At 43.3% G+C, this 12,767-nt stretch overlaps 1 protein-coding gene across 2 annotated transcripts in view; it reads right to left on the bottom strand.

The window, feature by feature from the left end:
* The window catches only part of MYO15B (myosin XVB), an 810,836-nt gene that overhangs the window by 579,585 nt on the left and 218,484 nt on the right, over positions 1–12,767 (bottom strand). For both annotated transcript variants that reach the window (XM_078654532.1, XM_078654533.1), the window contains exons 7-8: positions 11,478–11,656; positions 11,252–11,324 (exon numbers count right to left, since the gene is read on the bottom strand). In XM_078654532.1, coding sequence (XP_078510658.1) covers positions 11,252–11,324; positions 11,478–11,656 — 252 coding nt within the window. The remainder of the gene's footprint in view (positions 1–11,251; positions 11,325–11,477; positions 11,657–12,767) is intronic.

Raw genomic sequence — 12,767 nt, 5'->3', positions numbered from 1 at the left:
ATAAAGAGAAGAAAGGAAGGGAAATATGAAAAAATAAAGTAGTGGTGGGCAGAAAGAAGGGTTGAAAGAGGGAGGAGAAAGTGAGAGGGAGTGGTGAAGGTAGAATAACGTAGACAAGTGGACGTGCGAGGAAGGAATGGAGAGAGGAAAACAGAGGTGATCAAATTCAGAGGCAGCATTTAGGTATCCAAACCATATGTAGTCCATTCAGCAGTGTGCACGGTGAAATACGCATAATCATCGAAAAACATTCAAATATTCTCATGCAGATACACTTGCATCTTCATGGCTTTATTGAATCTCAGATTAACACTAGCCAAAGCACACAAACTACAAAAGGCCTCCCTTGCTGACACACATTCTTAGACGTTTGCGTTTTCAGGCTTACACATTGAAAGTCTTTATTCACATGACTGCGGTGGCTGGGATGGAAGAATGCAAGGGCGTTTCTCTCAGTGAGGTTTCAATGCACTAAATAATGGACTTACCTTCTGCACTACAAGTATTCAATCTTGATACCAACTTCTATGTCCTCAACTGTGCTTGTCTTGGTCTCCGGCTGCAACCCTGATAATGTTGCAATCCCCGTAAAGGGACATCCTTGCAATGGTCGGTCTTATGGCCGACATGGGTGGTGACATGGTCTGAGGGAAGAGTGTTTTCTCAACTATGAAGTGATTGTACACTTAGCGGGGTCATCCACCATATTACCAAATGCCACTTTCTGGCGGTACCTAGCCAGTACTAAATTTGTAAAAATAAATATGTGCTGGGGCCCAAAATTTTCTTCCGAAGCCCGCATCCAGCACTACAGAAGATCATGGTTGGTGAATATCAAGGCTGCATATTCTTGATTCAACCATGCCTCTTTCTTCTGCCTCTGTATCGCACTCTTGCAGGTTCATTTTCGTCTCTGCATCCTCCACTTTTTTTTGCAGATTTATATAGCGCGAACTCGACCCAAAAGTATTAGAGCGCTTTACATGAGCACCTGTTACGTTACACAGGGACATGTTCATTTTTTAGGGTAGGCTGTTTCCTCATTATTCTCTTTCTCCTTTGTTCTCCCTTTCTCTCTCTTGTTCTGGGTCAAAGTCTGGTGATGAAAAATTAGCACTGGTCCCAAAAAGTGAATGCCCGTGGGCCCCACCAGCATACACCGCCTCATATTAAGCACCTACCCTAGTTAGCCACATTTTGTTGCTTTGGACTTCTGCTGCTGATCCTCTGCCCAGTCCATGTTGAGGTAAAATGTTAATGGTCAGATGGCCTCCTCCTGTTTGCAAAGTATCATTCAGTACACATATCTGGGTTTCGGTTTCTAATAACCTGTCTGGAGTAGAACCCACGAATTAATCTGCAAAACTGGGTGATGTTCTAAGCATTTGTTTTTCCGCCAAAACAACAATGACCTTCTCTTCTATCTGCACAAGGGCCAATTCTGATTCTGGAGTATCTCTAAGCATATGCATCCCTCCTGTATCCCTGTGATGTTTCACCAATCGTGTGCCGGAGTGGACCCGAGCAATGGTGATGAGAAATGTCTACTTTATCTTCAGACAAACCCACTGCTGCTCAGAATTGCTTCTGACCTAAACAACACGCTGGGTATTTTGTGGTGCACCAACAAATATACTACCACGTAACCTCACTGGATCATGAGAGTGTAGACACTGCATTGGCCGTCTTCACAGTGAAGTTTTTGAAAGCATTATACTTTTTTCATTAAAGTTTAGTGGAATGAGGGAGACAAGTACTGGGTTGGATGAAGTTTTCTCGGCCCCAGCTGATAACATCGAACTTGACCTAAGGTGCTCTGTACGTTTTGTCCACCCTAGTATTAAGGAAGGGGGTTGGAAACGATGATGTCAGAATTAAAACACTGCCTCCAAGGTGTGGCCTTGACTAGAGCCGGCCATCAAATATATTTTAGGTTTTTCCATAATGGTAAATAGGGGGAAAAAGTTCATTTTATCTTTCACGTTGCCAGATGGGGTGGCTCTATCCTTTGCTTCTGGGAGAATATCACAGCACCAGGACCAGACATTCTTGGGAGCATAATATACCTTGAAGCTTCCTTGGCCCCACACAGTTTTCCTGCTAATATTCTTTGCATGACCTCATTACAACGTTGAGGGTCTTTATCCATATAATTCACTACCTACAGTATCAGCTCCAAAGACATCTGCTTTGAGCGCACTATCACTATCATTTGCTTTTCAAGGTGGAGTAGGTGAAGATGAATTTCAGTATTCCAAACTAGAGGTGGCGAGGGAAGGGCTGGGGCAGGTGGAAAAAAAAGCCTTCCATGAGCTTTCCAATATTTAAATGAGAATTCACAAGTCCCTGGCACATAACTGGGTCCTTGTCCCTTGGAGGTAATCCAGTGTATTCTACTTGCCACATCAGTACTGTAATGTCGACAGCCACCTGTGCTTGCGAAAGGTATCTCTTCCTATATTCCCAGTAATGAGATGTCTATTGATGATGGTGGCTTCTTTGGAGAAGACAGTGCATATTTCTTGGTCATCGACATTCTCTTGAACAACACAAGGTTAAAGGATGGGAGATGCAAAAAGGTTGCCTGAGAAGCTGGGTTGGTTAATGATGGAGACCTTAAAGGTGAAGGCTTCGATAATGTGAAAAGAGCTGCTGTGTCCTCTCACAATCAGGGGGAAAGCTTCCTTTACTCCAAGTACAGTGATGGAAGAAAAGAAGGCATTGATTATAAAAGTCACTTCAATGTAGGTAGGGGTGGTGGGCTAAAAGGAATTATATTAGGAGTTTTGGTTAGATTACAGTTCTGGACTATTTTTCCTTGCTAAAAATCCCTTAGTAGAGAAAGAGCTTCCTTTCTTTATCAATAGGGCCGAAGGGACCTTTCTCAAGACATTGCTCTTTTATTTGTTTGAGGAGTGGCGGCAAGGCACACCAGCAGGGACCTCTTACCTTAAGACGACTCTCCTGGATACCGATGTGTGAGAATTGAAATTGGAGTTCGCAACGTCATAAACTACTGGGTGAAATTATGACAAGGACACACACATATACCCGAACCACTAAGATCAAGAAAAAGGTGACCATGCGTACTCTTTCACGTCATGACTGTTCACTAGCAATGTGCCCCACTTGTGTATCACACTGATGACGACTTGTTTATCAGGATGTAAACTTAATATCTCCTCCATAAACTTTAAACTGTAATGCAAATGACTGATAATGCTATAAAAAAAGTATTAACAAGTCTGTGAAATGTAAAGCTGCTGTAACTGACAGACAGGCACAGGTTATATGGTTCACTATGAGGTAGGCTTTACCAATGGGTCTGGCCACCAGGGCTATAATTGAATTTAAGCCCACATTTCATAATTTTCTTTGTACTGTATCTGGGATATTTTGTTCAATACATCACAGGAATGTAAAAAACTATGATCGCTGCCTAACAGTGGAGCCAGGAGGCTTCACCAGTGGGCCTTAGCAGAGGTTAGGTTCCTGGATGGAGGGCTCCCACCTTTGTTTGCTCCTTGGCGGTGGTTCCACACTCATGTTCCTGTGTTTGCAGCTGAGACGGCCAGTGTGACAATGACTGAGAATGTGGCTTTAGGAGGCCTACTGTCCTTATGTGTACGGATGGTAGAGTGGTTATGTGTGCTTCTGTGTTAGTTTAAGAAATGAATTGTGCTGTGAACATACACCAACTGCTCAAGGAGGACATGGCCCTAATGTTATCCTTTGCAGTTCTTCAAAGTCCTCTACGACCATCGTTGACAGGCATGCTGATGTCATATGCCTGTATTTGGGGGAGATCTAAATTCTAGAATTCTATGGGGTCTCTGGCAACAGCGCTGTCCCGCCACATTACAGAGGCATCTAATATCTGGTATTTCCTTGCCTTTACCAGAAACTGTCAACCAGACCCAGAATAATGTATTCAATTCAGTCACAAATGCTCTATCAAGTACTGTCCCTTTACCCCCTTTACCCACTGGCCCTGACGTGACTTTGAGTCCTTTACTAATCAATAATAGAGCCATCCAGTCCAAGACTATAACTAATTTGGACACATGTAAGAATTAACAAGGGCAGAGAAAAGAAAGAAGGACATTGGAGCAAAGAAAACTAAGGGCAAAGGGAGCACTGTAACTTTTCCAACAGCTAATTGTACCTCGGTAGGCACACAAACAGAGACAGAGACTGTGACAACGAAACTCATAGATAATACTAGCTCTAAGAAAGTTATGACTGACCAGCCTGCAAGAACTATTTACCCAGGACTAAGCTCAGCTTTAACATGCATTTGTGAGCTGGCTGAAAAGAATTTCTCTATTTTGTGGGACATAGTGAGTATGCTCGAATCTGTAATTAACACCCTAAACACTAATATTAAGAGCCAATTACCAACTGGAGGGTATAGAGAAGACACAGGGGGCAATGGGAGGAAACCGTTTGCTAGTTGCCAAAGATGGGAATATTGACAAAATACAGGATAAATCAATGGCCAGGAACACTGGGAGTAAGCCAGCGGGGGGACCAGCAACAGGGACGCATGTATTAGCAACCCATAGCAGACAGAAGCGCCACGTAAAATCCCCAGATGGGGCTAAGGGTGATAGTGTTCCTAGTAGAAGTGAGGGAACTAACGAACCCAGTGAACCATTGGTTCCTAATAAGGTGGCATTACAACTCCCCCAGCTGCATGCCCCTATGTTATAATACTGACTGGGGTTCCAGCATTAAGGAAGGACCAGAAAGAAAATTGGGTAGAATTAAGGAATAAAACCCTAGACTGGCTGGTAAGACAAACGATGATTCACCCCAGAGATGCCAGTGAGATACTAATGGTTAGGAGAGTAGGGTGGGTAGGGAATTCTACTAAGAATATTAGAGGGTATTGCATTGTGGTAAACTTTCGCAGGCCAAGTATGGTCCATACCTTACTATCAAACCACGATGCAACCCTCAATCCCAAGACAGAGATTAGTGCTCTTCCTTGAGGCTATTTCTATAGGCATCAGGGGAGATTAAAGTTAGTGGAGATCCATCTTTTACTCAATCTAATAGATATGAGGCCCTGTCAGACCTAGACTCTCAGGATTGACAACTACCTGGAACTAGTCAGGCAATGGATAACTTAGCAACCAGTATATCTCTAGGCGCGAACAATGGTGGCACCTCTAATGATCCTACAGAGTTAGGAATTTTGAGCATTAATAACAGGACCCTAGAGGTGCCCCCTAAAATTCATACAGAGGCCCCGTCCCGCAACTCTACTAACACCGAGGTTGAGACTGATTTCAGGATTTGTGGTAGAGGTCAAGTATATGTAACAGCTCAAAAGAAGGTGTATGAAAAACAAACCTTGATAGAAAACCAGGGTGATAAAGCTATAGGACACCATAATATAAATAATGATCCATGTAATAATATAGAGTGCCCAGAGCTAGCGGAAGTTAATACTACAAGGATAAATGGTAACATACCCAATGAAGGCGGTAAGCCCAAAATAAAGTTAATTTCCTGGAATATAACCGGAATTAGAAAAAATGTAAGCGACTCTATGTAAGAAAGGATAGAATATGTGCATAATTTTAATAGCCTGGGCATTACTCTAGATACTAAATTAGACTGGAAACCGCAGCTGGACAAGAGTAAAACAATTCTTATCCAGAATTTAGTTTCGATAGCGAGGAGACACAAGAGCAGCCAATCGAAAGACGTTTCCCCAGTATTGGAGTTATATAAATACAAGGCACAATCTGCTTACCTCTACGGGGCAGAATTATGGGGATGCGCAGTACAAAACACATTTATGGCACAAGAGAATATCTTTCTTAGGAAACTACTAAGTATCCCAGGGTGGACCCCTATACTCCCTCTTGTAATGGATCTACACATCCATTGTACTGATGACCACGCGGCTTTACGGCCATTATTGTTTTGGGTCCGCTTGTGGTCAACAGACGAACTTGCCCATTACAGAGAAGGCCTACAGGATATTCTAAAAATAAAAAATAACACAAGGTTGGCATGGTTGACTCATATCGAGGACTGGTTTACTAAATTGGGGTTGAGACATTTTTGTGAGGACCCAGAAGGCCTGACTTTGAGCTCTAAAAAACTGTTAAAACTAAACAACTGGGCGTTTATTCAAAATTCCCGGTCACACAACCCCAATCTAGGCACCTTATCCTTGAGGTACCTTACCATGAAACCAAACAGTAAATTCGAGCCTTTTATGGATGAAATTCAACCAGGTCTTGCCAAATCTCTGTATTTAAAATTTCGTTATGGCACTTTGCAAATTAATGCAAATACTACAAAATGGGTGTGTAACATAGGAAAGGAAAACAATGGTAGTTGTGAACTTTGCAACACAGGCGTCAAAGAGAAAGAAGTACACATGTTATTGTTCTGCCCTGCTTATATCTATGCTAGGAGAAAATGGAATAAACCAATTTGTCGCCGTTTGGGATTTAGATGCTGCAGTGAGGCGGAAAGAATATTGCAAACGGATACTGCCCAACCTATTGTAATCAGCATAAGCAGATACCTTTTCTGTGTAGATCTAATAAGGAGGAGAAGGGGTTTAAAGTTTTAGTTACCTCTGTGATTAATCTTGTGCTAAGAAAACAATAATAATACCCAAAAGGTAATTGGTATGGACCCTTGTCCATAATGCCGATAGTTTTAAATATATTTTATGAAGGAAACAACATCCTGCAAAAATTGTGCCTAAATTAATTGGTAGTATTGTAAATTTTGCTAAAATGACATTTTTGATGGACGTTCCATGATTTTAGACTTTAAAACCGTATTTATTGTCTTAATTACAAGGAAAACCTTTATTGGGACTCCGATAAGCACTTATAATTGTGTCTGAACAAGACGGGTTATGAATTGAAAGATTTGTCTTATGATTGTTTTATATTATATGTTATCTTTTATGGTTTCTTATAATCGAAATAAAGATTATTGATTGATTGACAGTGCCACCCTGCCACTTAAAACCAGTGAAACCTGCGATGCTTGGGAAGTATGGGGATGCGAAAATATGCATCCAGCAGATCGAGGTAGGGGAGATAGTCCTCCGCATCCATGAAAAGCAGGATCTCCAGGAGAGAAAGCATCCTGAATGGTTGATTTTTGATTACCAAGTTCAATATCCTGAGGTCCCTTATTTGCCTTCATTTCCCGGTCTTCTTCTTGATGAGGAAGAAGTGGGAGTAGAATCCTTGATAGCACTGATCGCGTGGAACCTCTTCTATTGCCTGTTTGGAAAGGAGTAATCGAATTTCCTTTTTGAGAACTGGAAAACGGCGATGTCTTCCGTGGTGGAAAATCCAGAGTTTGTTGAACAAATTTCAGCGTGTGACCATGCTGGAAAACATCTAACACCCATTTGTCTGAAGATATGAACTACCATTTTTCAATGAATTTGGACAAGGCGAACCGAACTGTAGTGGCAGGAGCCTGTGGCTTCTTATTGTCTCCTGTTGGTATCTGAAGATTTTCCAGCCGCTGGTGGACGTTGGCATCCCGATGTCCTTGAATAAGATGGTGTTGTGTTCCGGTGGTAGGCCTGGGTTAAATACAATGGACGATAGGCCTGTTCAGAGTAAGTCTGAAACCACTGTTGAAACTGCGGTTGAGAGGGATATTGCATTTTACCTCTGCCTCGAAAGGACTGAAATGTTCTCTGCTGCAAGATGTGAGCAATTTGGCCATGTCAGAATCTGATTTGATTGACTGGAGTGGCTCATAGATGTGCTTACCAAAAAGACATTCTCCGCGAACGGCATATCAAATACCTTAGCCTGCACCTCAGGGCGGAAAGTGGTGGCCTTAAGCCATCCCTGGCAACTCAACACCAATGCTCCAGCAATCTGCCTGAAGGTGGTGGACATGGCAATGTCAATCTCGGTTTAGGCCCTTTCTTGTTCCAATAGAATGTCTCTCACCTCCTTCTTCCTGACTTCAGGGAAATACTCCAGCGAAGACGAGATGTCTGATCACATCTTGCGGTCGTATCTCCCTAGGATGGCCATGGCATTAGAAGCTCTAATGGAGGTGGCCGCCAGGGCAAAAAAATATTTTAGCTATATTGTGCGGCACAATATATCCTTCTTTATCCGGTGGGGCTGTGCATGGCGATGCAGGATTTTTGGCTCTTCTCTGTGCGGCTTGCATGATGACCGAATCCGGTCAAAAGTGGTGGCCAATTAGGCATGTGGGGGAATTTTCAGAAGCCTTATATATTTGTGTCGAGCTTAGGTACGACAGTGGGAGTGGATGCTTGTGTCTTCATTATTTTAAGCACCTCCGGCCACAAGAAACCTCAACGAGTATAGCCGAGTGGGGCGGTGAGTCCCAGGTTTAAAGTCATACAGAAAGCACTCTGCCATGTTTGCTGGCATAGGGAGGTCGAGCATTCTGAAGCCCTCTCTAGAAAGTCGTGGAAACCGCCAATATCCGCAGGTGGTGAATCAGCTGCTGGCGGGGTAGGATATGGTGGCATTGAGGCAATATAATCATCCTATTCATTAGGTGCATCAAGGTCTGTGTGAAGCTCACCCTACTCTAATTTCTGATCAACACTGTCTTGTACGTTATCCGGCATGGAAATAACCAGAGGTATTACCTTGTCCTTTATCTGTCTTTTCGTGCTTTGTGGAGCAGCAGCGATGAAAGGGACTTCTCATGGAGGCGTGGGCCATTGCATAATAGGTATTCAACATGAGACAAAAGTCTGTAACAAAGGAAATAGGGACATTGACAGAGTTGTTCTGGAGATGATGGTGCTCCACCTCAGGGTAATGCTCCTGAAAGGTATCCAAGTGCTGAGCAGAGGGGGGACCACTATCAGTGAAGGAGTAGTCTCCCTGTAGGTAACCCGATGAATTGTCTTCCGCATCTTCCTCTTCATATGACTCTTGACATTTAACCTTCAATTGAGAAGGGCTGTACGCAGAGCCAAATATGCCTTAATCTTCTGTCTTCTGGAAATCCAGAAGGCAAGCTAGAGGCAAAGGAGAGATCTTGGAAAATTTCAAAAGCAATGGTTTTAACTTTAAAATACTTATTCCTTCCGTTGACAGGACCGTCGACGGACCCATCGATGACATGGTTGGTTGCAACGTCGATGAGGTGGCTTGAGAAGTCTTTGTCAACGGGACATCAATGAGGGTTGCCGTCGACGGTGAGGTGGTCTTGATCGTCAGGAATGGTCTTGTCATCGTTGATGATGGAGTTAAAATCCCATCCCTGCACGATGACGCTGTCGCCGTCTTGATCGTCGTTATGGTAGTGAGCCTGAAACTGCGGCTTAGCTGTAGAAGGCGAATTGTTAGACGATGGTGACATAAACAGAAGGTCTGTCAACAAAGAAGGCTCTTCAGAGGGGTGAAGAGTAGACGGAGGCACTGAACCAGATCTCTGAATATAGGTGGAAGGGCCAGTCTGATGTTTTTTGGATCTTTTCTCCTCAGATGTGTCTTTACCTTGAGACTTAGATCTTTTAATGTCTCCGTGGGCAGAAGACAATTCTCCCTCTTTCCTAGAAGAGGAGTGAGCTTTCTCCTCATTCTCAGAGCCTGAGTCAGAGGCCGCCTTCTTCCTCTGGAGCCATAAAAGTAATCTACCCTCTCTATCCATAAGGTTTTTTGCTGAAAACATACAGCAGTACTTACATTCTCTGGGCTTATGGTCTGGATAGGGACAATACAGGCATTCCTTATGAGGATCCTCAGAGAAGAGTCTGCTTTTTCAATAAGTCTGGCAGAGTCTAAACAGCCCTTTTTTAGATTCTGACATTCTGTGAGAAACAAAGTCAAAATACACTCTCCAACTGTACTTCAGATGCTGGAATGAGATGAAGTGATATTTGGAAATTGGTGGTTAAAAGGGTAACAGAGAAACACTGTTGCTTAGCAGAGCTCATGGAGACTCCTTTAGGCCTGGGCGGAAAACTACACTACGCTCGCGTAGTTTGCGTAGTAGCAGGCAATTTTTGCTCGCTCGCAGTCCTCAACGTCAAGTTGGCGACCGCGAGCGAGCAAAATGACATCCCGGCGAGACTTTTTCCTCGTTCGCGATCAGCAACATCAAGTTGCCGATCGCAAGCATGGAAAATAAACCTCCCGGCGAGATTCTCAACGCAGGGAGGTCAGGTTTCTCATTGCGAGTGGTCGTGTATGCTCGCGACCGCTCGTGATGAGAAACTAAAGTCCGCGTTGAGAAAACTGCCACTCGAGAACAAATCTATTCGAGTGGCAGAAAACGACTGCTTGCACTGTGCAAGATGCCGCTTGCAATGATTGCACAGTGCGGACAAGCATTCGGCACAGTGCAATCATTGCGAACAGCATTTCCTACCGCACTTTGCAGTTCACATAGTGCTACGCGTAGCTCGCGTAGTGCACTTCGCGTAGCTACGCATAGCGCTTTTACACGAACTACGCCCAGGGTTAGACTCCTTAACACACGACATGCAGTAAGAAATTTGAGGTCTGGTGGCTCTGCAGGGGATGAGTACTCCAGGGTCTCAGCTCTGATTGGCTGAAGTTTGGATGTTTTAAACAATGTAGATAGGTTACTAAATACTATTGTTTTTCAATGGAGTTAATGCTAAGGCTTTAGCACTACTATTATTACTGTTACCGTGGGACTTCCACCATGACGGGGAAGATTCAAGCATGTGAATCTATAAAATATACAATACTGGAGAACAGAGAGGTGACATCTTTGTGGAAGGTTTTGACATCAAAGTGTTCCTCTGGTATAGTTCATCGTGTTGAAACAGTATCTTTGTATCATCAGGTGGAAGATGTCATAATGGGAGTAACTGTGAGGTGAAAGGCCTGAGACACTTTGTCTTTTTCGAAGACTGCACTCTAAGCCAAATCACCAAGTTTGTAACATGCCAAAGACAATTATTTTTCAAAGGACAACTGTGAGACATACTGGCAATTCAAACTCTTCAAAGTAGAGTACTCAATATTGCTTTTCTCAAAAGAAACCATCCCTAAATCACTCACTGCTTAATTTGCATCCTTGTATGTTCTTTGGGTAGTTATGATACGGAATGAACACCAGGTGTTAGGGTCTTCAACACATGTGAATTTGGAATGGAACTTTGATTCAAGCCATCATCTACAAGCTCAGACATACAAGTCCAAATGTAGGCACATACGTATAACAGATTGATGCATACATGGTCAGGCTAGGCACATGCTTAGACTCACTCATACACTACCTTGATTGGAGGATCCATGAGGCAAACTCTTCACCTGTCGTCCAAGAATCCACCTCGGTGGAGTACATCTCCTCTGTGAAGCACAAGAGATGAAAAGAGAGCGCATTAGTGAGCCAGGTGAGGCTTAGAGAGTACTGATGGTGCATTCATGAACAGGCGTTTATCATGTATGTGAGGGGCAGTAAGGGGGGATGACATCAGACCTGATGACACTTTTAGCACTCACCGGTAAAGGTGTATGCCTCCAGCACTATCTTCCCCTTTCTCTCATTGGCCGTCCATTCCAGCAGGGTGGGAGGGTGTTTGCGGCACACATTAGGGGCAGCAACTGCCTGCTGACTGGATTTCAGGAGTTTATTCTGGCATATGGCCCGATATCCATCCAGCCCATGGTCGGACACGTACCTGTAAACATAGTAAGAGGTCAAAGGTTAGTGTTGATGTGCGGTACAAAGTGTTGTGTAATGCAAAGCTGAGAGCCTATGTCAAAGGATGAGGAAGCTTAAAGCTATCCAAAGGTGGGAATAGGGCTAGGGCAATATACAGTGCAAGATGAGGTAGAAAGGGGTGCCCTGCTAGGGTGGTATCTCGATCAAATGACAACTGATATCAAAATAAATAAACTCACCAAGTCTTTTTGGTTCAAACAATTATCCAAGATGTAAGGTAGATTGAGGCTCCCACTATGTTGTTGAGGAGTGTAAGCCAATGACGGTTACAAAAGAAATCTTATTCCGTCATAGCAACACCTCAGTCATCAAACCAAGGCTTACTGGAAAGACGTTAGGTGCTTTGCTATCTTAATGGGCTTCAGTGCGCTAGCTGACTATAGAAGTAGACTTATAAGGCTCCGCTTCAAGGCAGCATTTCTATTCTTTATAAGCATTTATTGACATTTCAGTGTAAGTGTACTATAGATAATGAAGGCAAAACAATATGGCAACTGAGGAAAAACCAGCTTACTACAGTGCCATTCAATTGTCACTCTTTTCAATTAACTTATGTCTCAGAAAAAAACATTACGTTTTTTAAAAGAACCCTCACCCACTAATCTCTTTCATGGCATGCTTCATCATCGGGTTCCCACCTAAGATGCAGAGTGCATCTTAGGTGTGCTGCAACGCCTAATTACAGCAGAGTTGTTTTTTCTTTGTGATGGAGTAAATTTGTGAGTGAATTTTTAAAACTACCTTCAGGATATCCGTCCTTGAGGGATACATTTTTATAATGGACTCCTGGGTAAGGTTAAAAACAGTGGTGGATGAGCAGTGAGAAATTAGTTGTCTCTCACATCCTGGTGTTTGGTCGACATGTTTCAGTGAATGGTGCGTGCTGGTTGAGTCACATTGGCTTTCTTCAGGACCAAGGTGTTAGGGCAAAAAAAAAAATAGTGAATGCACACTCACTTAGGCATGCGTATAAGAGGCGGTTTATTTGTGACTTACGATTTTCACCCAACTTCGTGTAGTATCCGTAAAGATCATCGAATACAGTGGGACAGAAATAATGCATCAAG

This window comes from Lissotriton helveticus, chromosome 7 (genome assembly GCF_964261635.1).
Source record: "Lissotriton helveticus chromosome 7, aLisHel1.1, whole genome shotgun sequence".
Lineage (NCBI taxonomy): Eukaryota > Metazoa > Chordata > Amphibia > Caudata > Salamandridae > Lissotriton > Lissotriton helveticus.
The sequence above is the reverse complement of the archived record's forward strand: the minus strand, read 5'-3'. Positions and strand labels throughout refer to the sequence as shown.